The 26,545-nt window shown below is 41.7% G+C and overlaps 1 protein-coding gene across 3 annotated transcripts; it reads left to right on the plus strand.

Moving 5' to 3' along the window:
• The first annotated feature begins 31 nt into the window (after window positions 1–31).
• ago1 (argonaute RISC component 1) lies at window positions 32–25,901 on the plus strand. Of its 3 annotated transcripts, none has more exons than XM_086077724.1 (19): window positions 32–397; window positions 6,603–6,789; window positions 8,899–9,019; window positions 10,235–10,416; window positions 10,785–10,921; window positions 11,001–11,135; window positions 11,185–11,305; window positions 12,887–13,034; window positions 13,100–13,219; window positions 13,511–13,633; window positions 13,721–13,854; window positions 14,893–15,077; window positions 15,145–15,304; window positions 15,457–15,547; window positions 19,188–19,382; window positions 19,609–19,743; window positions 19,829–19,930; window positions 20,380–20,579; window positions 21,884–25,901. In XM_086077724.1, the coding sequence occupies exons 1-19, from the start codon at window positions 373–375 to the stop codon at window positions 21,990–21,992; spliced, it is 2,610 nt and encodes an 869-aa protein (XP_085933850.1). In that variant the 5' UTR covers window positions 32–372; the 3' UTR covers window positions 21,993–25,901. The 3 variants fall into 3 exon arrangements, with proteins under 3 accessions (XP_085933850.1, XP_085933851.1, XP_085933852.1); XM_086077725.1 differs by having other exon boundaries at window positions 11,194–11,305; XM_086077726.1 differs by having other exon boundaries at window positions 11,218–11,305.
• The last annotated feature ends 644 nt before the right edge of the window (window positions 25,902–26,545 follow it).

A 26,545-nucleotide genomic window follows, 5' to 3' on the forward strand; every position in this document is an offset into this window, starting at 1 on the left:
GGGGGGGGGGCTGGCCTTTTTTGTTCGGCGGGGAAGAGAGCCACAACACACCGCTCGAGGCACCCCAACGCCGCGGACCGTCGGCTCAATCCCGGGGCGGGTTGGTGGGGAGGCATACCGAAGCGACAAACTGCAGCCGGAGACAAGAGGGGGTCAGCGAAGCAGACGAGTGGCGTACCTCTGGGCAGCTATCGCCCCATCTTGTGGGTCTTTTTTCGGGGGGAGGCGTGGGGTACAACACACCGAGGAGGGACGAAGACAAGACGCCGAGAGGAGGGGGCTGGAAGTCTGCCTCCCAGCCTGAAGGGGCCGGCGGTTCGGCCAAACCACCCCGGATTTGCTATCTTGTACCCGCGCGGCTAAGTGAATGGGATGGAGCCGGGACCGTCTGGCGCTGGTATGTATATTTAAACATTATTCATTAAAAAAAAATAATGCATTGGGGCAATGTTTGTGGAAGAATAACCTGAGCTATGGTCGCCTGGCCTCGGCTAGTGGCTGGATGACAACCTCGTGAGGGGAGACCAAGGGAAGCGGGGGGCTCTTAAGCGAATTTCTCCTCGATTTTTAGCCGCGGACGAGCCCTTTTAAACGGTGTTGACTATCCGCTGGGGCGGGGGGCGGCCACCGAGGTCGTGGGAATGAAGCCCGCCTTCCACCACCAGCATCTGGCTGTGTGCTTTGGGCTGCCCTTCTCCCCGATTACTGACAGTGTGCTGGTTCCCAATTACTGTAATATTATATCTATAATAATTCTCACATACAAGTGCCAATTTTGGCTTGTGTGGTTAACTCATTCACTGCCATAAATTCTTAAAAAAAAAAAAGATTAGGGGCAAGAGGCGATTATTTATTTATTTATTTTTTAATTAATCACATGACTTCACTAGTTCACTTTGTTAATCAAAAATCCTATATGTTCTAAATGTACAATAAAAAAAAAGGTTTTCATACTCTTGTTAACAAAAGCGGAAACAAATGTTTAATAGAAATAGTTTAAATACATTTTTGACATTTATAGCCGTCAACGGCAGTGAATGAATAAAAAAAAAAAAAAGAAAGAAAATATCATTAAAAATTTGGGGCGTCGGACAATTAAAGTTTTTAATCGTAATTAATCGCATTACTTCACTAGTTAACTCGTGATTAATCACAAATTTTATGTACTAAACTAAATGTCCAATAAAACAAAATCTAGATTTTCAACAAACGTGAGAAAAAATGTTAAACTAATAGATATATTTAAAATTAATGTTTGACGTTTATAGCCGTCAATGGCAGTGAATGAGTTAATTTAGGATTTATGGGCGGGGGAGGCATTCTAGGGACCCCTTCAGTGTCTGTGAAGTTTCCTATTGTGTGTATGTGTGATGATTCAAAAAAGCTGTTGAAAAGTATGTTTAGATTGTGGTCAACAAAAAAGAACAATTGGAGCATAATTGGCTGTTCCTCTGATTAATTGTTACATGATAGGAGTGGTGGGATGGTCAAATGCAAGCCTTTTAATTAAGTGTGGCGACATGCAAAATAGAATTAAATTAATTAATAATTAATGAATTAATTAAAAAATTTCCCCATAGGAAGCAATGCAAAGAAAAGTTCAGGTTAACTGGACGACTAAAGGGGAAGTCAAGAGAATTACATGTGTATTTAAAAAACACACACACAAAACTTTGCTTTATAAAAGGTATGCTTGCTAACACACAATTCAAATCTTCATAGATGAGCTAATGACACTAACATCGATACGTCAGTACTCGGTAGTTATAACCGTTTAAGCATTGGATATTTTTACATAGTGCAGCAACAGATGTTGGCAGACAATATAAAAAAACTCACAGGCATGAATTTTTTATCCTCAGCAAAAATCTTTTTATTACTGCAGTTTGTTGAGTTGTGAGTTTGTGACCGTCTTCATTTGTGTATTCCACTGCCCCCTTGTGGCTGATGCGTGTGTTTATAAAATCTGTTATTGTCTGTAGAGTTTCTTATTGAAAACATGCTGTTGGTGTTTTTGGCGGGCTGGAACGAATTAATGACATTTCCATTCATTTCAAAGTGGAAAGATGATTTGCAATATGAGTGTTTTGAGTCTAATTACTCATAAGTCAAGACATCACTGCAATCTGGTCAAGTGTCACATTGCCATCTATTGTGTAAAGTTGACTTTACTTGCTTTATAAATATAAATATTTGGCTTACTGTGTTGCCAAGTGTGAAAATTAACCAATCAATGTAAGATCTGCCTGCAAACTGGTAGCCGGGCTGGGTGAAGATCAGCCACTTTCAAGCACAAGTGCAGTCCACAGAATCACAATCATGTCAATGCTGAAACGAAGCAAAGCTGTGGCGTTGGTGCCCAAGCAGCAGAACTGAAGAATTCTTGGGGGTAAAAGTTGCGAGGTCTTTAACAACTAAGCGTCCGGTTGCCTTGATTCAACTATTGCAGATTACTGTACATGGCCTGGATGACTGAAAAGCTACACAGAGGGTTTGATGGAGTTCCAGCTGTATTCTGTAATGTGGCTGTTCTCCCACCCTGTTGTATTGAACGCAATTGTAACATGCGACACGACATCTTCTGATTCCGGAATACTTTGTCGCTGTTTAAAAGTTTACATACTTGTGGCACTAACCTGCTTCACAGGCTGAGGCACCGCATGATGATGTAACGTCTTGTGCAATGTCTGCTCTGATGGTGCTCCATCTTTTGGAATAAGTGTGACAAAATAATCCTTTGTTGGCGTACATTTTTAACCTGGATTTAAAAGCATTTACACTCTAGGCTGATTTCCCTTCTTTTATTCAATTAGCCTGCAGCACAGCAGCTAAATGCTGCTTCACCATGTTTGCTTTAAAACCTAAAAAAAACAAAAAAAACAATTAGCATTAGCCTAATAGCAGACTAGCTTAAATCAAATGTAAACATTTTCCAAAAACCCCCGACATTGGTTGGCCTCAACTTATAGTACCTCAATGTAACGTTTTTCGAGTTAGGAGTCCTGGCATGTGGGCAAGGAGAGCTATTTAATTTGCGTTGACGTGATTCCTAATTTTGGACTAAATGTGTGACAAAAAAATCAAAGAAAAAGCACACATGCGCAGCATTCATTTAATCCTTTGGGCTCACTGAGCGGACTAAACATCAAAGGCAAGTAGCCCACACTTGTGTGGTTATGTCATTGTGAAGATGCTAACAAGTTAGCGAGTGCGGTCATGCTGTGACGCCGCACTGTTGTCATCGCACCGCCCGGAAACTATTGTCTCGGGACGCCGGGGAGATCTGGCTCGGATTCACGCCATCTGCCTTCACTGGCAAAAGGGTGCGAGGCGTGTGTGTGCGTGCGTTTTAACGTGTGGCCATCATGAATGTTCAATCTGCCTTTGTGCACTTGATTTTGTGCAGTAGGCTAATGTGTTTGACATTAAAGCATGTGTACTTATTCATGTAACACGCTACCTTTTGATCATAAGTGAGAAGAAGCATTATTTATATAGCACATTTCAGACTCAAAGAAATTCAGCGGCAAGTGCGAGATGCAAACGCAGGAGTCTACGTCTTCACTCAGAGCAGACAAATGTGGCCAAAAAGGAACAACACAGGTCACAGTTGTTAAATCTTTTGTTCACAAAAAGTTGGGCAACTCCAGCCAAAGGGGAATAACTTTTTAACACGCACACTTTTCATATTTTTGCTTTTTGTTTTTGTATTTGTATATTTTTCTAATATTTATATTTTAGTCAGTTTTTTCTAGTATTTGCGTAATTTTCTCTCCAATATTTCGGTATTAATTTGAATGTTTCCTGCTATTCTTATATTTTGTTATTTTTATACTTTGACCCAATATTTTTAATTATCTAAAATTTTAGTATTACATTCCAATATTTTTCACGCTTTAGTCCAATATTTTAAGGTTTTTCTTCAATTTTTTTATTATTATTTATTATTATTATATAGCGTCTTTGAGTTTCTAGAAAAAATATTCAAAAATATTTTCAGCATTATGGTTTTAATTGAAGTGCCGTTGTCACTGATTTCGTAACACTTCATCTTTATTCTGTGAGTGTGGGGCCAAAGTATCCACTGTACACACACACGCACACGCGCACACACACACGCGCACACACACCCATCCTGATGTGTCATGGGATTGGTCCAGTTTTACCTTGAGGAAATCCCTTGCAGCTATTTAAAGAAGGGCTTTTCCAGGTTGGCCTGATGTGGGAACATGCTCCCTGCAGGACCCAAGAGGCCAAGGTCCTGGCTCCTCCTCCCATCCAACAGGCGCCCCCAACCTCCCCTCACACACACACACACACTCACACACACAGGTCTTCTGATATCCATGACAATGCCGTGTTGCTGTGGCGTCTCCATGGTGAGGCTGGGAATGCTGAGGGAGGGGGGGGGGGTGGGGGGGGTGTCGCTACCGTTTTTGTGAGGGCACTCCCCTCCGTCAAAGCCACCCGGTGTTGTTTATGTGTGCCTCAGACGAAGGAGCGGGGCAGCTGGGGTCTTTGTTGTTAGTGGTGGGGTAAAGGGGGGGGGTTCTCTGGGGACCTGAGGGGTTAAGACACGGGGGCCCCTTGCAAGTAAGAGCTACTGCTAAACCCAGCACCCCAGATGTATTGACACTGACACTGGTTTTCTTTCTGTTCAAGTTGTGTGGGGAGTCACCAAATTTGGCCAACAAGCTCCGCCCACATGCAATAATATATATATATATATGTATATATATTTTTTTTTTTGCAGTTTAGCCTCATCCATCCACCTTGTATAATAAGTTCAAAGTTGGTAGCAATAGGACTAACTCTCAAGGACAAGTTCCTATTTAAAGGACCCCTGGAAACGACAAAAGGACACTGGGGTCTTTTTGGGTGACTTGACTTAAGACTTTTGTTGTTGTTTTTGGTCGACCCATGATAGACGTGCCTACTAAATTTCACGTTGACTGAGTTTTGATGTAGAGGTGTTAGAATTTCATTTATTTTTTTAACATTGAGCCATCAAACTTCGCCTCCATATTCTGCTCACACAGAATGACAAAAACACAAAAGTTTAGCAGTTTATAATCAAGCAGACTTATGCTCGGTTCAGACCGAACACGAAATAGCAAGTTGCTCCATACGCCTAGCGGGGTTTTGTACTCGGGGGAACAACAAAAAAAGTTTGAACATCGCTAGCCAATCTGGTAACTGGTGATTGTTATTACTTTAGCTGCTAAATGCTATCCTGGTTGACAGTCCAACCACTTTAAACAAGTCAAACAAGATGGCGATTGGCTGTCGTCTTTAAAAGACCAGAATGACCCAATAATGTTTCCCGCTTTAAACCAAAATGACAGACTTTTTTGTGTCTTTTCTAGCATGGCTTCCTGAGACTTTATTGTGAGTTTAGTCATGATAGACATGTCTACCAAATTCCATGTTAGTAAGTTCGACTCTTCGGGGGCTGAATTTTGGAGTGGAGGTATTGGTATTTCGTGTGTAATGCGAATTATTAGACTTGGCCAAAATGATCTTAAAATGGCTGCTTCTAACTAAAATGGCAGACTTCCTGTGTGTTTTCAGGAAACGCTCTTTTGAGTCATCTGTGGGTCTTCCCATGGTAGACAATAGGCATGCTAACTAAATTTAATTTTGCTTAAAAAAAATGTCTTTGGGTGCTGAATTATGAAGTGGAGAGCCCAAATGACCCTAAAATGGCCGATTCAAATTAAAATGGCAGACTTTCTGTGTTTTTCCAGGCATGTCTTTAGACTTTTTTGTGGGTCTTCTCATCGTGATAGATATGCCAACCAAATTTCATGCTTCTGAGGGAAACTGGCTTGGGGGCTTTTTATTTATTTCAAGTTTAACTGTGTGGGACACATGGAAACTTCCTGCTTAAGAATTTAGGATTTTACAAGGGAATCTCATAGATTTTTGCTGTGATTGAAAATTGACATGAACAATTTAGTGTCTTGTTAGCAATTGGACAATAGCTGTTGGATGAGTTCATCTTTGAAGGACAACTGGAAACAACCATATAATTCAGACTTGAAACCAAAATGGCAGACTTCCTGTGTCTTTTCATACATTAGGAGTTGTGAGTTGACTGGTAATAGACTCGTCTACCGAAACTTCATATTGCTAAGTGCAGCTGGTCTCTGGGTCGGAATTTTGGAGTGGATGTATTTGAATTTTGCATTGACGAGTCATCAAACCCTGCAATGAACAAGTCACCAATCTGTCTAGTAAAAATGTGGTAGCAATCAGACATACCTTAATCCTGCCTTTAAAAATTCCCCGGAAAACACAACAAAGACCCTAAAATGGCCTCTTCAAACCAAAATGGCAGACTTTTGGGGTATGGTTTCTTGAGACTTTTTTTTTTTCGTGTAGGTCTACTCATGATAGACACGTCTACCAAATTTAATGTTGCCAAAATCAACTGGAGTTTTGGGATTTATGCCAAGTCACCAAACTTCTCCACCATGCTCCGCCCACAAGCACCGACATAATCTCCAATTCTTCTTAATTTACTCGCCCATCGTATTTGTTGCAATTTAGTAGCAGTCGGACAAAATCTTACATCGCTTCTCCCACCCGTTTGTCTTCAGTGCCCATGGGGGCCTTCCCCCCACCCCTGCAGCAGGTGTTCCACGCCCCGCGTCGGCCAGGAATGGGCACCGTGGGCAAGCCCATCAAGCTGTTGGCCAACTACTTCGAGGTGGAGATCCCCAAGATGGACGTGTACCACTACGAGGTGGACATCAAGCCGGACAAGTGCCCGCGGCGAGTCAACAGGTAGGCCGCAAATGACTGCTCTTGCTGAGGCATCTGATCCCAAATGCTGTGACCGCGACAACAGAGTAGACCTGGCATCTGTAAATTGTAATGACCTCAGTTCATATCGGCTACTGGTCACATATGGCGTCGATTTCAAGGAAGGTTTCATGCTAGGTTAAGGATTTAAAATAAGGCTTTATGCCAAGGTCACATTTTGAAGTTAGGGTTCCAAATTAGTGTTTGAAGCCAGCGTTAAGGTTTTATGTTCGGGCCGGGTCTTCCAACCAGGGTTTAGTTTTCCATCCATCCATCTTCTTAGCCGCTTTTCCTCACAAGTGTCGCGGGGGGGGGTGGCTGGAGCCTATCCCAGCTGGCTTCGGGCAGTAGGCGGGCTACACCCTGAACTGGTCGCCAGCCAATCGCAGGGCACACAGAGACGAACAACCGTCCACGCTCGCAGTCACACCGATGGACAACTTGGAGAGTTCAATTAACCTGACATGCATGTCTTTGGAATGTGGGAGGAAACCCGGAGCACCCGGAGGAAACCCACGCAAGCACGGGGAGAACATGCAAAACTCCAGCCAGGAAGGCCGAAGCCCGGACTCGGTCTCACGTCCTCTGCACTGGGAGGCGGACGTGCTAACCAGTCAGCCACCGTGCCGCCCGGTTTGGTTTTCAACATAGGGATTTAATCCAGGATTAGGGTTTGAAGTTGAGGATTTAAGCCTTTGTTAGGGTTTCAAGTCATTCAGAGAATGGATGGTTAGGGCTTCAAATGAGCAATCAATTTTGCACATTTTTGTTAGTGTTGAGTTGCGAAGCTATTTGTTTTCTTCTTTTAGGACTCTCTTAGAGAAAGTGCTGACAAATGAAATAAATCATGTTTATTCAATGTCATCCTTGCCAATTAAAGAAAAAAGGAGCTGTCTTGTTTGTGATTTGTCTCGTTCTTCACTCAAACGGCGGTAAACAAACATGAAAGCAGAAGAGGGAAAAATCTGCCGACACTTTTGTCTCGAGGTCTCTTGACAGTCCTTTTCCATTTCAGTCATCTTGTTTGTCTGGGAACAACATGTTTGGGCTACAACATTTTCTCATGGCGCTAAATTCTGCTGATTTTTGGACTACCAATCTTCTGAACTTTCTCCGGAAATGGCTGTTCCTTAACCGGATAATCATGGGGTTTCATAGCGTGCTAATAATTAACGTGGACCGGATGTGACTGGTCCTTAACAATCGAGTTTAGGTGGACAGGATGTGGCTATTTCTTAACAAGGAAATAAGGCTCCACCCAATGCAAATTTATTTTAGAATACGCCCCAAGTAGTCTAAACATAGGACTGTAATTAATATTGCGTATGTGGAATATGAATTAAGCAGCAAAAGCCACGCGTTTTTATCCATATCAGGTGGCGGCCATTTTGCCACTTGGTGTCGACTGGAAATGACCTCACAGTTGCTCAGGGCTCAGCTTGTCAACATCACATGACCAGAGCACAGGTGAGCTGTGATTGGTTGTTACCTCAGACCCAGTCACTGTGATGTCATTTTTCAGATGACACAAAATGGCCGCCCCCTGAGATAGATCAAAACAGGTGTGGCTGTTCCATAGCAAGATGAATCTAAAATGGTATTTATTTACAAACAAGGCAACTTGAGCTGTTTTTCAAGTTGCTATTTAACTTGGGCTGGAGGACTTAAGCTTCTTGAGGTTTTCTCAGTGCTTCTTAGTTAATTTCTGCAAAACTTTAAACTCAAGACGCAAAAACAGTAGCACAAACCTGCCCAAAAACTTCCTCTAAAAGTCTGGCCTCTTGACTCGAGGGTTTTGACTGAATATAAAGGCTTTCCAGAAGGTATCCCAAGATCACGCCCTTTGACCTGCAACCTTCCCGCCTTTCTCATATTGAAAAGTGGCCTCCCGCACCCCCCCACAACCTTCGGTCTTTCTTTTTGCTCCCCCCCACCTCCTCCCATGACCATGACAGCTGCATCGCGCACAATCGATAATTCCGCCATCTCGCGTCACAATGCAGCGCTGCGATCAAGGGGATGGCTTTAACTGATGGAGCGTCATGGGTGGCGCGTGTTAACGCTCTGCTTTGTTTCGTGACCTCCCCGCAGGGAGGTGGTGGAGTACATGGTGCAGCACTTCAAGCCGCAGCTCTTTGGCGACCGTAAGCCCGTGTACGACGGCAAGAAGAATATCTACACAGTGCTGGCGCTGCCCATTGGCAGTGAGAAGGTAACGCAAGTTGAATGTGTTGCTACAACACATGAGCAACAAAATAAAAACATACATTAAAAGTCTATTTTGAAGGGATATTCAATGAGCCCCAAAAGAGATTTGCAAGTACCTATACATGCCACAAGATGGCAGCTAAGCCCTTAAATTGGAGAGGATCATAAAATAAGACTCTTCTTTGGACAACTATTTGCGTCATCAATAATTTTCATTTTTTATGCGCATCGAAAAAAACTAAAAATGTTGGCATATATCTGCCGGCGGTGCCCCAAACACAAATTTTTGTCATTGTTTTCAGTGACTTTTCTATCACAAGAAAGTACCATGGTTACAAACAATACCATTGTTTACAAAAATTATGAGAAGGTCAATAAGCAAAGTATTTCTAAGTGTTAGTAAGTAGGACCAGAGGTGGCAAATCCATGTCCAGAAAGTAAAAACCCTGCCACAGTTTGGCTTTAGCCCCAGGTGCTAGCTAGCTAGCTCCCTAGCTAGCTCCTATGGTGCTCGTTTACCTGCTAGGGAGCTAGCAAGCTAGCTAGCATCAGGGGCTAAAGCAGGGTTTTTACTTTCTGGACCTGGATTTGCCACCTCTGAGTAGGACCTAAATCGCAAAAATCAAAAAATATAAATATAATTTTTTTTTTAGGGCCGATACCGATTATTTGGAAAATATTGGCATCAAAAATAAAAAAAAATACAAATTCCAGTTATTATTATTTTTTTAAGCATATGTTTATTGAACAACGTTTAAGGTTTGTAAAATATTGGAGTTAAAAAAAAAGTTTAGTCAATAAACAGCTTTGTTTTAAAAATCTAACAAAAAGTTCAGGAATTTTCCAGGGGGCAGTAAGTAGCAAGTCTTCAAAAGTTAAATAGTAAGTAAAGTAAGTAAATAGCACCCTATTGTTTGCTACAGTAAACAAAGTTTTTTTTAAATTTCAAAATATCTGAAGTATTACAATTTGACTTATCTAGTTTTAATTTCAAACAAAGACATAAGGTGCAGAGAGTTCCCAGGGTCAGAAGCATCTTACGAAAATGTAAATAATTAGTTCCCTGATTTTTATAAATTTTTTCCCTGAACACTTTTTTTAAAAGGATTTATTATCGGCCGTATGATTCTTCAAAATGGCTGAATATCGGCGCCGATAATTGGCCCAGCCCTACCTTGAACGCCTTATTATTCACGTATTTTGACACATCTCACTCTAGGTGGATTTCGAGGTCACCATCCCAGGTGAAGGCAAGGACCGAATCTTCAAGGTGTCAATCCGTTGGCTGGCCAAGGTGTCGTGGCGCCTGCTGCAGGAGACGCTGGTCAGCGGGCGGCTGCAGGTGCCCCTCGACTCGGTGCAAGCCCTGGATGTGGCCATGCGCCACTTGGCCTCTATGAGGTACGCATCTGACGTCGCACCATACTGCTTGATGCTGTTATTTCCCCAGAAGTGCAAAGTAGGGCAGCAATTGATGGTTATTTTAATAGCCGATTAATCAATTAATGGCTGAATAGGTAAAAAAAATAAAAATACTATCCTTTATTCTATTGTTATCACACAAGACATTGGACTTAAGAGGTTCCACTAAGATTTTGGAATGGTGACAAATGATGTGTGATATGCCATGAGATAACATGACGAAAAGACATGAAGTCATGCTCAGACTGTATGAGTTGTTTTTTTTTCTCTCTCTCTCTGACACACACGCACATTTGCACGCGCACACATGCACATACGTCATTGTTTTTGTCAAATCCTCCATTTAGGTACACTCCAGTGGGCCGCTCGTTCTTCTCCCCGCCCGAGGGCTACTACCACCCTCTGGGCGGTGGCCGGGAGGTGTGGTTCGGCTTCCACCAGTCGGTGCGGCCCGCCATGTGGAAGATGATGCTCAACATTGACGGTGAGTGACAAGACTCTGATGTATAAAAGCCTAAAGTGTGGTTTTGGTTTCCTCACTACTGTTCTGTGGCTCCCTCCAGTGTCCGCCACCGCCTTCTACAAAGCCCAGCCTGTCATCGAGTTCATGTGCGAGGTTCTGGACATCCGCAACATAGACGAGCAGCCCAAAACGCTGACCGACTCGCAACGAGTTCGCTTCACCAAGGAAATCAAAGGTGGGCGATTTTCAACTCCAAGTGACGCAAATAATATGTAAATATCTAGTAGTGTCAGGTCTCGTGTACCCCACTTCTCCAGGCCTCAAGGTGGAAGTGACCCACTGTGGGCAAATGAAGAGGAAGTACCGCGTATGCAATGTCACCCGACGTCCTGCCAGTCATCAGACGTAAGTGCCACGATGATGATGATGATGATGATGATGATGATGATGATGATGATATGCTTCACTGCAACAGTCCACATGAGGTCATTATGAACTCATCTTTGTTAGTGACCCACCAATGGGAACAAACATGAGGCACACCTGCACAATTCAGTGAGTTCCAGTAGAAGAGCTGTTGCTAAATTTTGCATTTTTTATTTATTTTTGCCCCCTGTTACGTTTTGTCACAATGACTTTGCTTTTGCCTTTTTATTATTAACACCTCTGCACCCCACTCCACCCCCCCCTCTTAAAAAAAACACAATAATTTGACCATGTTTCCCTTTTCGTCAAATAATTGCTTTCAGTATGTTGTCAGTAAAAAATGTAAGAAAAAAAAACTATAATTAGCTAAATTAGGGAGACTGAGGATTTTGCTTGCTTTGATGAATGGATATTGACCCAGCACACAAGGACCTCAAGGGGGTAAGAAGTGTTGTTGTTTTTTCTTTTAAATAAATGATCAAACAGACAGCAGGTCACGTTGACCTGTGAATATTTTTGGTGTACTGGTGGATTCGTCAGTGTGGAGTTTAAACCCTCTTCTTATGTTGCAGGTCAAAATTTACCTGCGTTAACATTCTCAAAATGGATTTAAGAAAATCTCCCGATAGCTTGTTCTTTTTTCCCCCTGCTGGGGTATATACAGTATACATTTAAATTGACATGTTATATTAATCCTCCTGTTATGTTTTTATTGCACATGGATCAATGTATGATTAGCTATATGCTTAATCATCAAAAATTTAGACAGTTCTGCCCTCCTTTGCGCCCTCCCAGTGTTAATATATTTAATATACTATGTAAAAAAAATAATAATAAAAAGAAATAGAGAACAAGGCCAGAAGAGGGTTTGCTTTGATTAAAAAAAAACAAAAAACAGAAAAGAAAAGTAAAACAGGTCAATTTGACTTAGAAATAGAGGGTTTTGGTGGACATTAGTGTACTATCTATATCTGTATCTTAAGTGTACACATTTTTACGCTACTTAAAAAAAATATATATATATTGTAACACAACTGAATTTTCAAAACAAAGGTCTGAATTTTCCTTAAAAGTGACACAATTCCTTCATCCATAGTTTAACCATGCTGTCATATGTACTGTCAGATTTGCTGGCTTGAAAAATGTAGAAAAATACATTTGAATGCCGACCTATTTTTTTCACCTTTTGTTTCTTTTTCTTTTTTTACAAACTATTTTGACATTTGGTTGTGTGCTTATATTTATTGATAATTACATTTAAGACAAAATGGCAACATTACTTTATTGTAATTGTACTGTAATTGCTGGTTTTCTGAATTTTAGCATCAAATCCATCACCCTTCTTTCATTGGTGCACTTTTTTTTTTGGTGAGAAAAATTACATTTATTGTGATACTGAGCACACTCCTTAGGACATATTTGGTAAATGAGAGGTTGTAAATTTGATTAAAGTGGCCTTAAAAAAAATCACATACTAATACATACTTAGTCCAAGGGTGAAGAACCTTTTGCTATCTGGGGCCATTACAATTCTTCATTTCAGTTCTTCATATCTTGCAGGTTCCCCCTCCAGCTCGAAAGCGGACAGACTGTAGAATGCACCGTTGCCCAGTACTTCAAGCAGAAGTACAACCTGCAGCTAAAATACCCTCACCTGCCCTGCCTGCAGGTGGGGCAGGAGCAGAAGCACACATATCTGCCCCTAGAGGTGAGGAAGCATATCACACGCTGACATGAGGACATTTTAAAACCTCTCTGCTCAAAATGTGGCAGGTGTGCAACATTGTGGCGGGCCAAAGATGCATCAAGAAGCTGACAGATAATCAGACATCCACCATGATCAAAGCTACCGCTCGCTCAGCACCCGATAGGCAGGAAGAGATCAGCAGGCTGGTGAGTTAAACCACTGTCCATGCATCTGTACTTCAAATTCAAGCAAAAATCCGCAAGTAGAGTAATTGACGCTCCACCCCTCCTCAAAAGGTTTCTAGTTACACAAGATAGCAGCAAATGGCTATGGCCTGTATAAATGAAGTTCCTCTTCTGACTTCAACATAGTTTCCTGGCAGCAAGATGATACAAGATAGCGTTTTATGTTAGACAAGACTTTGGCCATTTTTTTAATTTATTGTTATTTGACTAATGTTCCAAAGAGGCTTACAGATTTTTTGTTCCCTCCTGCAGATGAAGAACGCCAACTTCAACCTCGACCCGTACATTCAGGAATTTGGCATCAAGGTGAAGGACGAAATGGCTGAGGTGACGGGCAGAGTGCTTCCAGCTCCGATCCTGCAGTATGGTGGACGGGTAAATATTTTGACCACAACAACCTGGTGTATGACTTTGAATCTGAAAACTGTATAGTAAGCATCTTTTGGGTGTATCCCGTCACAGAACCGAGCCATAGCCACCCCCAATCAGGGCGTGTGGGACATGCGGGGTAAGCAGTTTTACAACGGCATCGAGATCAAAGTGTGGGCCATCGCCTGCTTTGCCCCACAGAAGCAATGCAGAGAGGAGGTGCTAAAGTAAGTGCTAATGTTAGCCTAACAGCCTCTTACACTGCCTAAACAAGCCGAGATGGATCTGACTTTTTCACCCTGTGTTGGTATTCTCTATAAACTAGCACTGTAGCTATCAGAGTTATTTCTTTTTTACAATAGAGTATTTTACCGATTATATCGTTCATTAATAGAGTAATCTAATAAGAAAATATTTTTGCATTATTCAGCACAATAATAACACATGAGTGTAGGGTGCAAGGTATTATTTTTGGGGTCTTTATCCTTACGTTTTATTGCAATGTCTGTGACTTGTGTATGTTTTTAAAGATGGAGCCTGGCCTGGTGAGTGACGTGGGTGTCAGCATATGAGACTGTAGCATTGGCTGTTATTACCAGTTATTTAATAAAGCATTTTACACTTGCATTACTTTGTAACTGGCAACGGCAGACTTATTAAATTGGGTAACATTACTTTTGTGTTGGCGATCGTAGTCGTGCTGTTTTAGTACACATTGCACTTAACTAATTTGCGCCCAAAAACGTATAAATACGTTCTGTTTTAAATATTACCAGTGTCCCAAAGACGTATATATACTTTTTTTTTTTTAATGCTAGCATACAGAAGGCTTCGATGCAGCCTGTGAACTGCAGAGAACGGTTGAGGCAATGGTAGGTCGTTAGCAGATTATAAGAGATCAACCAGGGCCATGTTACAAACAAGCTGTTTTCCCCCACAGTTTAAAACACATTTGTGAATAATGATGAAACTATATTCTAATGCTAATTGCTGCAAAACGGAAACAGGTAGAAATATACTTTTTTTCCTGATGAAAGAAGAGACTTTAATCTTTCTTTTGGTAAGTTCCATGTTTTTATAGCAATAGAAGACAATATTCTGTGGGCCTTGCAAAATCAGTCAAAATCCAGTAAAACAGTTGGGAGCGAATGGCTCGGAGTTAATCATCCTTGTTAAGTGTGAAATGATCCCATACTTTGCGGTAGCATCAAAACCTTGACAGAGAAGTGAGAACAAACTAATAAATGATCATTTTGTCCGCAAAGGAACTTCACGGACCAACTGCGCAAGATCTCCAAGGACGCTGGCATGCCCATCCAGGGGCAGCCGTGCTTCTGCAAGTACGCCCAGGGAGCGGACAGCGTGGAGCCCATGTTCAGACACCTGAAGAACACTTACTCGGGGCTGCAGCTCATCATCGTCATCCTGCCCGGCAAAACCCCCGTCTATGGTAAGATGATGATGTCATCTTAGCATGATGGGTGCTGAATAAGACGACTCTGTACCTCCGTATTCAGCCGAGGTGAAACGCGTGGGTGACACTCTGCTGGGCATGGCCACGCAGTGCGTCCAGGTGAAGAATGTGGTAAAGACGTCCCCTCAGACCCTCTCCAACCTCTGCCTCAAGATCAACGTCAAACTTGGGGGCATCAACAACATCCTGGTGCCACACCAAAGGTAGCCCATTAGCAATATTAAAGGAGACTTACAGTACTATGTACCCAGTCATCCATTTTCATTAGCATGTGTCTTTCCTTAATATGCCTCCCTTTAACTCTCGTATGAATGGATTCATCATACGGCTAACTTGTTTGTGTTTACTCTTTCAGATCAGCGGTGTTCCAGCAGCCTGTTATCTTCCTAGGAGCTGATGTCACGCACCCCCCTGCTGGAGATGGAAAGAAACCCTCCATCACTGCCGTAAGTGCCAATGGAGAGTGAACGGGAAGGTGTTTGCAGAGCTTTACTCACGCATAGTGGTGGTTTATGGGTACTGCAGGAAATTAATATGCACCATGTTGTGTCTATCATTTATTAGCATTAGCTTTTCAATGTCACATTTATGTTTTGGTGGTTATTTTTTCCTTTTGCTACCACTGCAGTAACATCACAAGATAAAACACAAAAATCTATAGAAAAATAATTTGCGGTATTGATCCATTTGACGCAAGCCAAGCCAAAGTTGTGTGATTTGCTCAAGTCACACGACATCTGACTCATTTCTGAGAAAAGGGAACAGTACTGAACAGTGAGGTCATTTCCTTCACCCACCCACTTTTCCTAATTTTTCACTCATAGAGGAATCAGATTTTCATGTTTCATCTTCCAATACACACACATGAAAAAATGGGTGGAGCCAAATAAAAGGTTCCATCTTCTTAAGCTGCGTGTCTGACTGAGGTGGAACAAACTGGGAACAAAAATTAAAAGGGGTGGTGAGGAAGGTGTCGCTAAGGGGATAAAGGAAACAAATGTCTCATCACATTGAGTCACGTTGAAAAATTTAGATGACGTCAACCTCTCAGCCGCCACTGACATCAGCCGCGCTGCAATTGGTTGCCGAGTTGCCTAGCGATTGTGACAGATGCTTGAATCACACGTTGGGGTGAGGGAGCGAGCGTGAGGAGAGAGCAGGGGGGAAAAAAGACGATTCCAAAATATTTGCAAGGAAATCTTCATTGTGGATCAACGCTGTGCAAAGTATAGCCTATAGGCCACTTCTGGACCACAGAGCTTTTACTTTAACAAGAGTCCTGCAATTGTGTTGCATTAACCATGCAAAATATGTTTAATTTTATTAAGTCTCGGTATTGTAATTTATAAGTTATGCAATAATTAATACAGATTTATTACAATGAATTTTTACATACACATGAATAATTTCCTGATTACTATAAGAAATATTAAATTGATTGAAATACTTTGTGATTTCTAATTAAAATACACTAATGTATTTACACGTTTAAATTTATTTTTAAATTAAAGCATATTAATTATAATACTAATTACACAAAAGTATGTCAATTAGTTATTTTATTAGTTTAGTTTGCATAATTAGTTTGCATAATTTACATACACAATTCAATTGTTTGGATACTTGTTTTATTTGATTGATTAATTGGTTATTTACAGTAACAATATATAGTATTACAACTACACGCATTAGTTTAAATGAGAATGAATTATTGTTGTGTTGATCAGGGGCAGATATAAGTTTTACTTCTTTCTGTCCCCTTTCATAAAAAATTTTTCTTGTTAACTCTTTGACTGCCATAAACGTTATAAAACGTTTAGCATAAACCTAGGGAAGGGCGCCGAGGACGTTAAAAGACGTCCCCTATGTTTTTTTTTTTTTTTTTCAAAAACGGGTGCAGGAAAGCCTTGGGCAGCTGTGCTGAAAGAATCAGGCTGATCTGATTAGTCAAAGACTCGTTTTGGCCCCTAGAGGGCAGCGATGACTCTCTTTGCACAAGGTTGGATGGGCCGCCCACCGTGGGCGTCAGTAGAAGACGTGAGGCGGAGCTAGAGTGTTGAGGAGACAATGGCTGATCCAAGCCACAATGGCTTGACCAAGCAACCGGTTACAAGCAGCTCAGCTTGAGCATTTTTTTCAAAGACGGAAAGCATCAATCAATACTAAAAAGCGCATTGATGTCAACGATGATGATGACAACGAGCTCTACGCCAAAGTTGGAAGCTTTGGCCTGTTACTATCACGTAGTAAGCCTCACCGGCTACGCGCGGCTAGCGCGGCTAGCGCGGCTAGCGCTGCTAAGGCCGGAAAACGCGCACAATAGCCGGCCGGGTACTTCTGCACAAGCGGACATTCGATCGGGCGATGGAGAGTTGGCATCGACCAATGCAGATTGATGTCAACGATGATGATGACAACGAGCTCTACGCCAAAGTTGGAAGCTTTGGCCTGTTACTATCACGTAGTAAGCCTCACCGGCTACGCGCGGCTAGCGCTGCTAAGGCCGGAAAACGCGCACAATAGCCGGCCGGGTACTTCTGCACAAGCGGACATTCGATCGGGCGATGGAGAGTAGTCGAAAAGCATCGACCAATGCACATTGATGATGATGATGATGGTCAACCTCGCCGGAGTTGGAAGCTATACGCGGCCGTTATTCTGTCGTCATAAAGCCTCACCGGCTAGCGCTGCTAACGCCGGAAAACGCGGAGCTGCACAAGCGGACATTCGATCGGACAATGAAGAGTACCCCGAGTCCAATGCATATTCATCGGAGGAGCGGGTACAGTCTGATCACGGAGAAGACACTGTTTCTGGACTACGATGCCACCATGAATGGAGTGGATAAAATGGATCAGAACATCTCCGACCAACCCGGTATAGCAACTGAAGGACACGGGGAAGCGAGACGTAACACCACCGTAACGTAACCGTAGCATGATCCTGATATTAGACGTGATGACACACTGCAGTATATACTTGCTATTCCCCGGAAAAAAACGGCCTGCAAGAAAGTGGCACACGCGAAGAGGCAATCTGTTGTGCAAATGCTGTTACGTCTCTTTGCACGCAGGAGAGTGTTACAAAAAGAAAAACTGTCGTTGAAACATCCACATATTTGTAAATAGCACCACAGTTGCACACATTTGTAAATAGTTTGCCAAATTGTTGTCAAATTGTTACACTGTTGAATGTAAATAAACGTATTTTGCTATCAAAAAACACTTTTTCATTCTTGGTGGTAGTGTTTTATAGAAGTAAAGCACTATTTAGGTGTTTGTGGCATCATTCATGGACAAAAAGAAGTGTCAAATTCACTAGAATGCATGAAATAATATCGTTTCACTAAAAGCTTGATTTCTCCGTATTTTGGTCCAACACGGGCGAAATTGGGTCAAACTAACCATTTTCTATTGTTGATTACTAAAGAACGGAATAAGGTAGAAACAAACTCTTTTTTTCTGATGAAAGATGAAAGTCCAATCTTTCATTTGGTAGTACGTGTGTTTCCATAGTCCAAACAGAACATTTTCTGTGGACCTTGAAAATCAGTCAAAATGCTTAAATCGGCTGGCACTGGCGGCATCCCTTTTCTGAAAACGTCTGGCAGTCAAAGAGTTAAGAATGACATAAAAAAATTGAAAATTAAATTGTATTACATTAATGTCAAATTAATGATCAATGAAATAGGTTAAATATTGTAAAAATGTTTCTACATAATTAACATGCACAAAAAACACATTTATTAAATATGTAAATTAGTCATAACTAAATTGATTATGCATAAAAAATGAGTTGAAATAAGTATACAATAATAATTACACATAAAAAAGCTTTATTTTATTATATAATTAGTTTTGTTTAGTTAATTACCATATGATTACCGATAAACACATTCTAAAAAATAAAAAAATGAGAATGTATTATTTGACTATTGCAAAAAAATGTTTACAATTATGATTGTCTTTTTTATTTTTTATTTTACCTAGGCAACAAAAACCTAGACCTTGCTTGGTCCCTCGCTTCCCTGTGTTAGCCACCAAGAGGTGCTAATGCTCCCTTGCTATCACCCTCATGCTCTTCTAGGTTGTGGGCAGCATGGACGCCCACCCCAGCCGGTACTGCGCCACCGTGCGGGTTCAGCGGCCACGGCAGGAAATCATCGAGGACCTGTCCTACATGGTGCGCGAGCTGCTCATCCAGTTCTACAAGTCCACCCGCTTCAAGCCCACCAGGATCATCTTCTACAGGGACGGCGTTCCCGAGGGACAGCTGCCGCAGGTCGAGAGAGAATCTACTTGAATGCTAAGTGTTGTAAAAATGTCTCGTATTGCACAGGGGGTTCATTTACATACAGCCGTCGGTGCTGCCATTTTGGTTGGCAACACATTTCACATTCCCTCGTTTCATTGTTATTGAAATAAAAATATTTCATGCTGACAAACAGAATTTCCTTTTGTATTTTCCCCACAAACAATGCACATAAAACGTATTATATTTGCTTTAGATTCTCCACTATGAGCTGCTGGCCATCAGGGACGCGTGCATCAAGCTGGAGAAGGACTACCAGCCCGGCATCACCTACATTGTGGTGCAAAAACGCCATCACACACGCCTCTTCTGCGCCGACAAGTCTGAGAGGGTGTGCTTTTTTTTCTAGACCTGACGGCACCGTTATCCACCTTTTTATATTCATAGTATCGTCTTTGTTTTTTTTCATTCACCAGATTGGAAAAAGCGGGAACATACCTGCGGGTACTACAGTGGACACCAGCATCACTCACCCCTTTGAGTTTGATTTCTACCTGTGTAGCCACGCAGGCATACAGGTATGGATGCTAGCAACGTGCTAACTGCTAATCCAGGAAGTCTGCCATTTAGGTATGAAGCGGCCATTTTAGGGTCCTTATGGCTATTCTTGGGACTTGCCCCAGGGAGTTGATCTGATTGCTACCAAATATGAGCTTCCTGTAATTAAGTAAGACTGTTGGGTGCCATAAAATTGTAAAACATTTGGATTTTCAGCATTATGTCTGTGTGTAGTTTGGTGAAATCAGACCTGGTCTTTCATAGACTGACTTATCCTTGAGTTTGTGTTTGGTTGCTACCAAATTTGAACTGTATACCAGACAGATGGGCAGCACTAAACTGCAAACTATTTTATTTTTTGACATTGGGTGTGGCCGGAGCTTAGTCGTAAAGTTTGATGATTCACCATAAAACTTTTGGCATTCTGCACTCCATGCGACTTCTTTTGTCGCCTTTTCTCCATTTCCAGGGTACGAGCCGGCCGTCGCATTATTACGTCTTGTGGGATGACAATCGTTTCACGGCCGACGAGTTGCAGATCCTCACCTACCAGTTGTGCCACACCTACGTACGCTGCACCCGTTCCGTGTCCATCCCGGCACCGGCGTACTACGCCCGCCTTGTGGCCTTCCGCGCCCGCTACCATCTTGTGGACAAAGAGCACGACAGGTTGGGAACACAACTAATATAAACCACTAGTTAAAGGGGTGGTCAACCCCCCCCAAATTTTTTGACAGTGATATGTTCTATGCAGCACCACTAGTCTAAATATTAGTGTTAATTGAATTTAAATTTAGTCTCAGTTTTAGTCCAGTTTCAATCACGCTTGGTAGTTTTTATCATAGTTAGTCAACCTCATCCCGTATTTATTTAGTCCATTTTTAGTTGACTATAAATCTAGCATTTTATGTTAGTCCAAGTAAACATAATTGTATTCATCTAGATTTAGTCAACAAAAACTATTAACGTTTCAGTCTAGTTTTAGTCAGGACAATCATTTCATCCCTGTATATTTTTTCAGCAGATAATGTTGAACATTTCAGATCTAAAACTATTTCACGTGAAAACTTTTTGATGAAAAACAACTTCACACACAATTAATTACAGTGGCTAGTATGGCTCCATGCAATGAGCTAGTAAGTTAACTGGCATTAGTTAGCAGTCGGATTAACATTATTGTTGGAATGTTATAGTCTTTTCACCATGAATCCACCTCCTGTCTGTCCCATGTTTGTTTATGTTGCACTTGCTAGCTGCAGATTTGAAAAGGGGTGTGTCACTGTGTGTCACATGACAGTGTCACAGTGACAGATTAGCAGAGACACAAAATCCAGCCGTTTTGATCCATCTCAGGGGGCGGCCATTTTGCCACTTGCTGTCGACTGAAGATGACACCAATGTTGCTGAGGTCTCAGGTAACAACCAATCACAGTGCCGTTTCAGAAAACAGGTGAGCCCTGAGCAACTGTGATGTCATCTTCAGTCGACAGCAAGTGGCAAGATGGCCGCCCCCTAAAATGGATAAAAACGGCTGGATTTTGTTTCATAACTCGTATTCCACAAATGCAATATTAATCTGAATGTCATGTTTAGACTAGTAAGGTCACATATAGCATATTATTGTCAAGAAATGTTCAAGGTTGACTTCCACTTTAAATAACTTAGGGCACCACTAATAAAGGATATTTTACCTCTAATGTTCTCTCATATCGGTTGTTTTGGCAGCTGTGTATATCTCACTGACATTGTCACTGATACTGGCATTGGCACACACCTAATACATAGCAGATTTGTATCCACATTTGGAAGAAGCCTGATTCCCATCTGACAATATCAGATTCCATGCATTTTTATTTACACGTATCCTAATTGTGCTACTTGAGAGCAAAAAAAAAAGAAAAAAAGATTCATGTCATTTAAATCTTGCGGTGTAAATCCAGCTTGAAACAGTGGTCTTGTGCATCTGCTTGCAGCGGGGAGGGCAGCCACGTGTCGGGACAGAGTAACGGTCGGGACCCGCAGGCGCTGGCCAAAGCGGTCCAGATCCACCACGACACCCTGAGGACCATGTATTTCGCCTGAGCTGCGTACCAAGCCACCCGCCACTTCCTTCGCCATGCCACTTCCACCTGAGTGGGCACGCGGCTCCCCACCACTACGACCACCTCATCCCCTTCCCTTATCCCCACGTGACTGCCCACAACTCATCTTCTACAGCCAAGCCAGCCGCAATGATCCAATCTTCAAAACACTCTCCAGCCTCATGCACTCAAAAGGTTATGAATATTATTATTATTGTGATTGTTGTTGTTTTTTTTTTTGTCTTTTGTTTTTACTTGACCAGGACTGTTTGATTTAGTTAGTTTTTTTCCCACCGGTATTATGATGTAATATTGTATACTACCTTCACACATGCAAGTAAGTATGCAATGGGGCGAAAAGTAGGTGGTCCACAATGCTGCCTCTTGAACCCAATCCGAAGTCCGGATGCCAGTGTTCCAAAATCTCAAGGATTGGGTATCCTTTGCGTACTTTTCATTGTTTTAATGTTTTATTTTTTACAAATAATGTTATTCTTTTTGTATCATTTTTTTTAAACCCGCCTTGAGCTACATTAGCACTTAGCGTTTAGCATGTAGGTGCCTGCACGTCGTAGGCTCTCGTCTTCATTTTCCTAAGCGGGCGTAGCATATCTTAGAGCCTTTAGAGGGCTTTGCATAGTGTAATAATAGAGGGACCATTGCGTAGAGCCAGGGACGGGGAACCTATTTGCCGTGGTGGTGGTCTGCAGGTTCCCCACCCCTGGTGTGTAAAAGATACTTGCACCCCATGCACCTGAACCAGCATTAATAACCAGCCAAAAAAGAACAACCAATGGAAAAAGGGGCGCTTCAACAGGGAGCTTGTTTTTATTATTTTTGTTGTATGCTCTTAAGGATTTACAAGGCACTTTTTTTTTTTTATTATTGATTTTTTTTATTTGTTATTATTACTTCCAAATGGCCTCATCTTTGTACACTAGAACTCGCACACTTCTATATACACATTAGCTCTTACCTCACCGCCTCGACAGCAGAAGCACACTCTCGAAACTATCCTTCTTCAAATGCACGTCTTTCTCAACACTCCTCATCTAACGCCATTGTCACCTTCTTCACGCCTCGACACCCGCATTTATCGCTTCTCAAACTATTAGCGCAGGGTTTCCCAAACTTGTTGATTAGTAATAGAGCCACAATTAAGCGCCATTTACCGAAAAAGACGCAGGCAGTTTCCAGGCGCCTCTCAATGCTGAATTTAACAATTAAGCCTCTGAAGAAAAGTTTAATTAAGCAGCATGAAATTTTGTTGGCTTGTCTATCATAAGTAGACCCACAAAAAAAAAAGTCTCAATAAGCCATGCCTTAAAAGGACACAGGAAGTCTTTCATTTTGGTTTGAAGTGGCAATTTTAGGGGACATTTTGGCCATTCCAAAAAAGACTCATCCTGCAGAATGTGTCTGATTGCTTTAAACTGATTGTAATAAATTGTCAGTATTTGCCAATTTTTCAGCTTTTTTTCAAAGGAGTTTATTATCTTTTTTTCCCCCTGTGGCATCCACCACACAGCTACAATGGTACAGTTCAGTCTGCCAACCTCACATGGCTTTCTGACACCTGTACTAGCCCAGCTGTCAAAACGAGCCACACGCTTATGTTATAAGATAAATTACTCTGATTAAAAAAATAAATAAAATAAAATAAAATAAAGTTGTCAAGGTTGATTAGCGCTCCCTAGCGTAAGAAAAATGTATAGACTCAGTTTGGGAAACCCTGCCTTTTTTTTTTTAGTGTGTGTCAGCCAATTTCCCTTGGTGCTCCGTGTGCATGGGTGGCACGGGTAAGGGGGTTGCGACCACTTAATACACCCTGCCTTTTTAACTATGATAATAATAATAATGATGCATGTAACACGTTGTAAAACTGGATTATCTGAGCCACCTTATTTTAATTTTTTTGTACGGTGGGCATTCTTTTTTGCTCGCCGCTGCCTGTTTGCCTCGATTGTGAAATAGGTACAAAAAAAAAAAAGGCTTTTTTTTCCCACCACCACATTATTTGAGTATCGTGACTTGTGTCTGTGGAGACCGAAGCCCCTTTCACACATCCTTACTTTTTGTTAGAGGTATTGGTTATTGCTGGCTAACTTGAATAGCTCAGAGATGCTGTAACAGGTCCAGCAGATAATGACTGCAGAGGATTTTGTTTTTCTAGTAACATGGGAAAAGAATCGATAAAGTAGCACTTTTTATGCCGCCTCGTCCTGACTATGTTATGGATCTGATACTACCTCCAAAGACAGTTGACCGTTGCTACTGATAAAGAAAATGAGATGCCAGCTCTCACAATTTTCCCAGTCGGTGGAAATCATTACAAATGACAAAGCTAAAGAATTCCACCTTGTCGCGAGCGAGCTAACTAGCTAACGTTAACCACCTTTGCAGATGTGTAGTCATGTGTGACACCGCTTGAAATCCACTCCGTGAATTGTCATTGGCTTTATTTCGACTCTAACCCTGCTGCAATGACTTTTTTACCACCATGACACTTTTAATCCAAAATAGGAGGCCCTACTAGCAAGCTAAAATGAGTTAGCTACAGCTTTTCTTCACCCTGGTCCTGCCAATGTTATGAATCTGGTACCGCCTCCAAAAATGGAAAATTTGTGTTATTTCCATTTCTGCTGAAAACAGAGGTGGCAACCCCGATGTTCCCAGTCCAAATGGTAGAAATCAGGAACACTGACAAAGCTCACTTGGCACTATTCCACCTTCAGAGGTAACATTAGAGCTGTAATGTTTTAACTTTCTGCCAACTGGGCATTCTGGGAAGATGGGCGATTGGCATCTCTGTTTTGTATGAACGGTCATTTGGGCAATTTTTCCGCCTTCAAAGTTGGTATTGGAGTCGATGTTAAGAATTTCTCTAGGCTTTTCCCACAAGGGGGTTTAACACCCGAACACGCACTTCTACCACCCAATTGTGTTGAAAACAACTATTGCTGTTTTTCCATATTGCCAATCTTGTGATTTTTTTGTAGAAAACAATGTGTTTTTTTCTGCCTACACTCCTTATCCCCCCCCACACACACACCTTTTGGAGGTAGTATCTGAATTGGAGCATTATGTTTCCCCAAACCCTGGACCAGTGCATGTGAAGTTTTAGCACCTGACACTCCCAAACAATTGTGCGTAAAGCTGTTGTCCGTGATCCATTTTTGGGCTGCCTCGTCTCTGTGTGAAAGAAAGCGCAGGCAGTTATGCCTACTTATCTCGCTTTGGTGGATAAACAGCATGTCTTTTTGCTGGATTCTGTGTGAAAGAGGCTTTGGTCCAAATGTCACCTTGATCGCCCATTTGCGGTTATTTAAATCACATTTATGGACTCGCGTAAGCAAAAAAAAAAAAAAAAAAAGCCTTTGTACGACGTTTTACTGACCCGTTATTGTGTTGAAGGTGATTTGTACATATGAATATATGATATTAACCTGTTATGTATTTTGGCTCACCACTCGCCAGGCCTTGTCACAATTACTGGGGGGGGCAATACTCTCCCGCTGCCTCGTTCGTTTCCCCCTCTCCATATAATAATGATACAAAGTTTCGCGGTATTACTTTGCACCGCTGAAACCAGATGCAGTTCTCACTCACTGAAGCCACAAAGCACCTTGCCAGAGGGGGCGGGCAGGTGAGCGGGAGGACCGGGTGGGGTGGGTTGTAGGGGTAGGGGTTTAAGGAATGTATGTATGACAGCCGGCAGCCTCACCATCTGACTAAGCAATATCGAAGCCACTGATCAAGAACAGTCCTTGTCATAGCACTTCCCAATAGATTTGGAATGAAAGGACATGGAAGCGTTGCGCTCTTTTGGCTCTGTATGTGATAGTAGTAATGGAAACTCTGTGGGGGAGGGTTATTTTTTAAGAAGAAAATAAATTTGTTTTTTAAATAATTCCCTGTATGTCTTTTTTTATGCTTGTGGTTCACTTAATTAGGCACACTAAGCACAGTATGATGAAGTAAACAAATTTGGCCTTTAAAAAGGGCATTTTAATATGACCTTTTTTTGGTCCTTGCAGTTTGTGTCATACAGAGAGATGCTACTAATATTTCAGCTATTTGGTTACTTGAGAATGTTAAGATATTGATACCTCATTATAAATGTAATTAATTGTCGGGCTCACTGCAAAACATGCACAGTATCTCCATTATATTCCTAATCTGAATATGTTTTCAGTTTCCTGGAGTAAAAATCATAAAAATTTGGAGGTCAAGTTACAAATTATAATATTCATACAATATGAGAAATATGCAATATTACTGTATTACTACTGTGTTTGCAGTGGCCCAGAACTGTCATCCAAAAAGCTTTTTAGTTGCACTAAATTTGGTAATCTGTTTTTCACATTATATATATATATATATATATTTATATATATATATATATATATATATATATGGAACACAAAAGTATTTCAAATCAATGTGGGAGCGAAAATGACATTGACAGCATCACGGAGGACGTAATAGCGCCTTAACAGGAAGTCGAGGGCGGAGCTCTGGCCGTGACGTCACCGGCGCAGAGCCCGACTTGCC

This window comes from Leptonotus elevatus, chromosome 6, assembly GCF_054856555.1.
Source record: "Leptonotus elevatus isolate MCC_2025b chromosome 6, RoL_Lele_1.0, whole genome shotgun sequence".
Taxonomy (NCBI): Eukaryota; Metazoa; Chordata; class Actinopteri; order Syngnathiformes; family Syngnathidae; genus Leptonotus; species Leptonotus elevatus.

What these genes read in the sequence shown, in the direction of transcription:
- ago1 (XM_086077724.1), top strand. Translation starts at nt 373, where the DNA reads ATGGAGCCGGGACCGTCTGGCGCTG. An exon ending in CGTCCTGCCAGTCATCAGAC is followed by an intron (nt 11,306 to 12,886) that starts GTAAGTGCCACG and finishes CATATCTTGCAG; the next exon opens with GTTCCCCCTCCAGCTCGAAA. An exon ending in TCCTGCAGTATGGTGGACGG is followed by an intron (nt 13,634 to 13,720) that starts GTAAATATTTTG and finishes ATCCCGTCACAG; the next exon opens with AACCGAGCCATAGCCACCCC.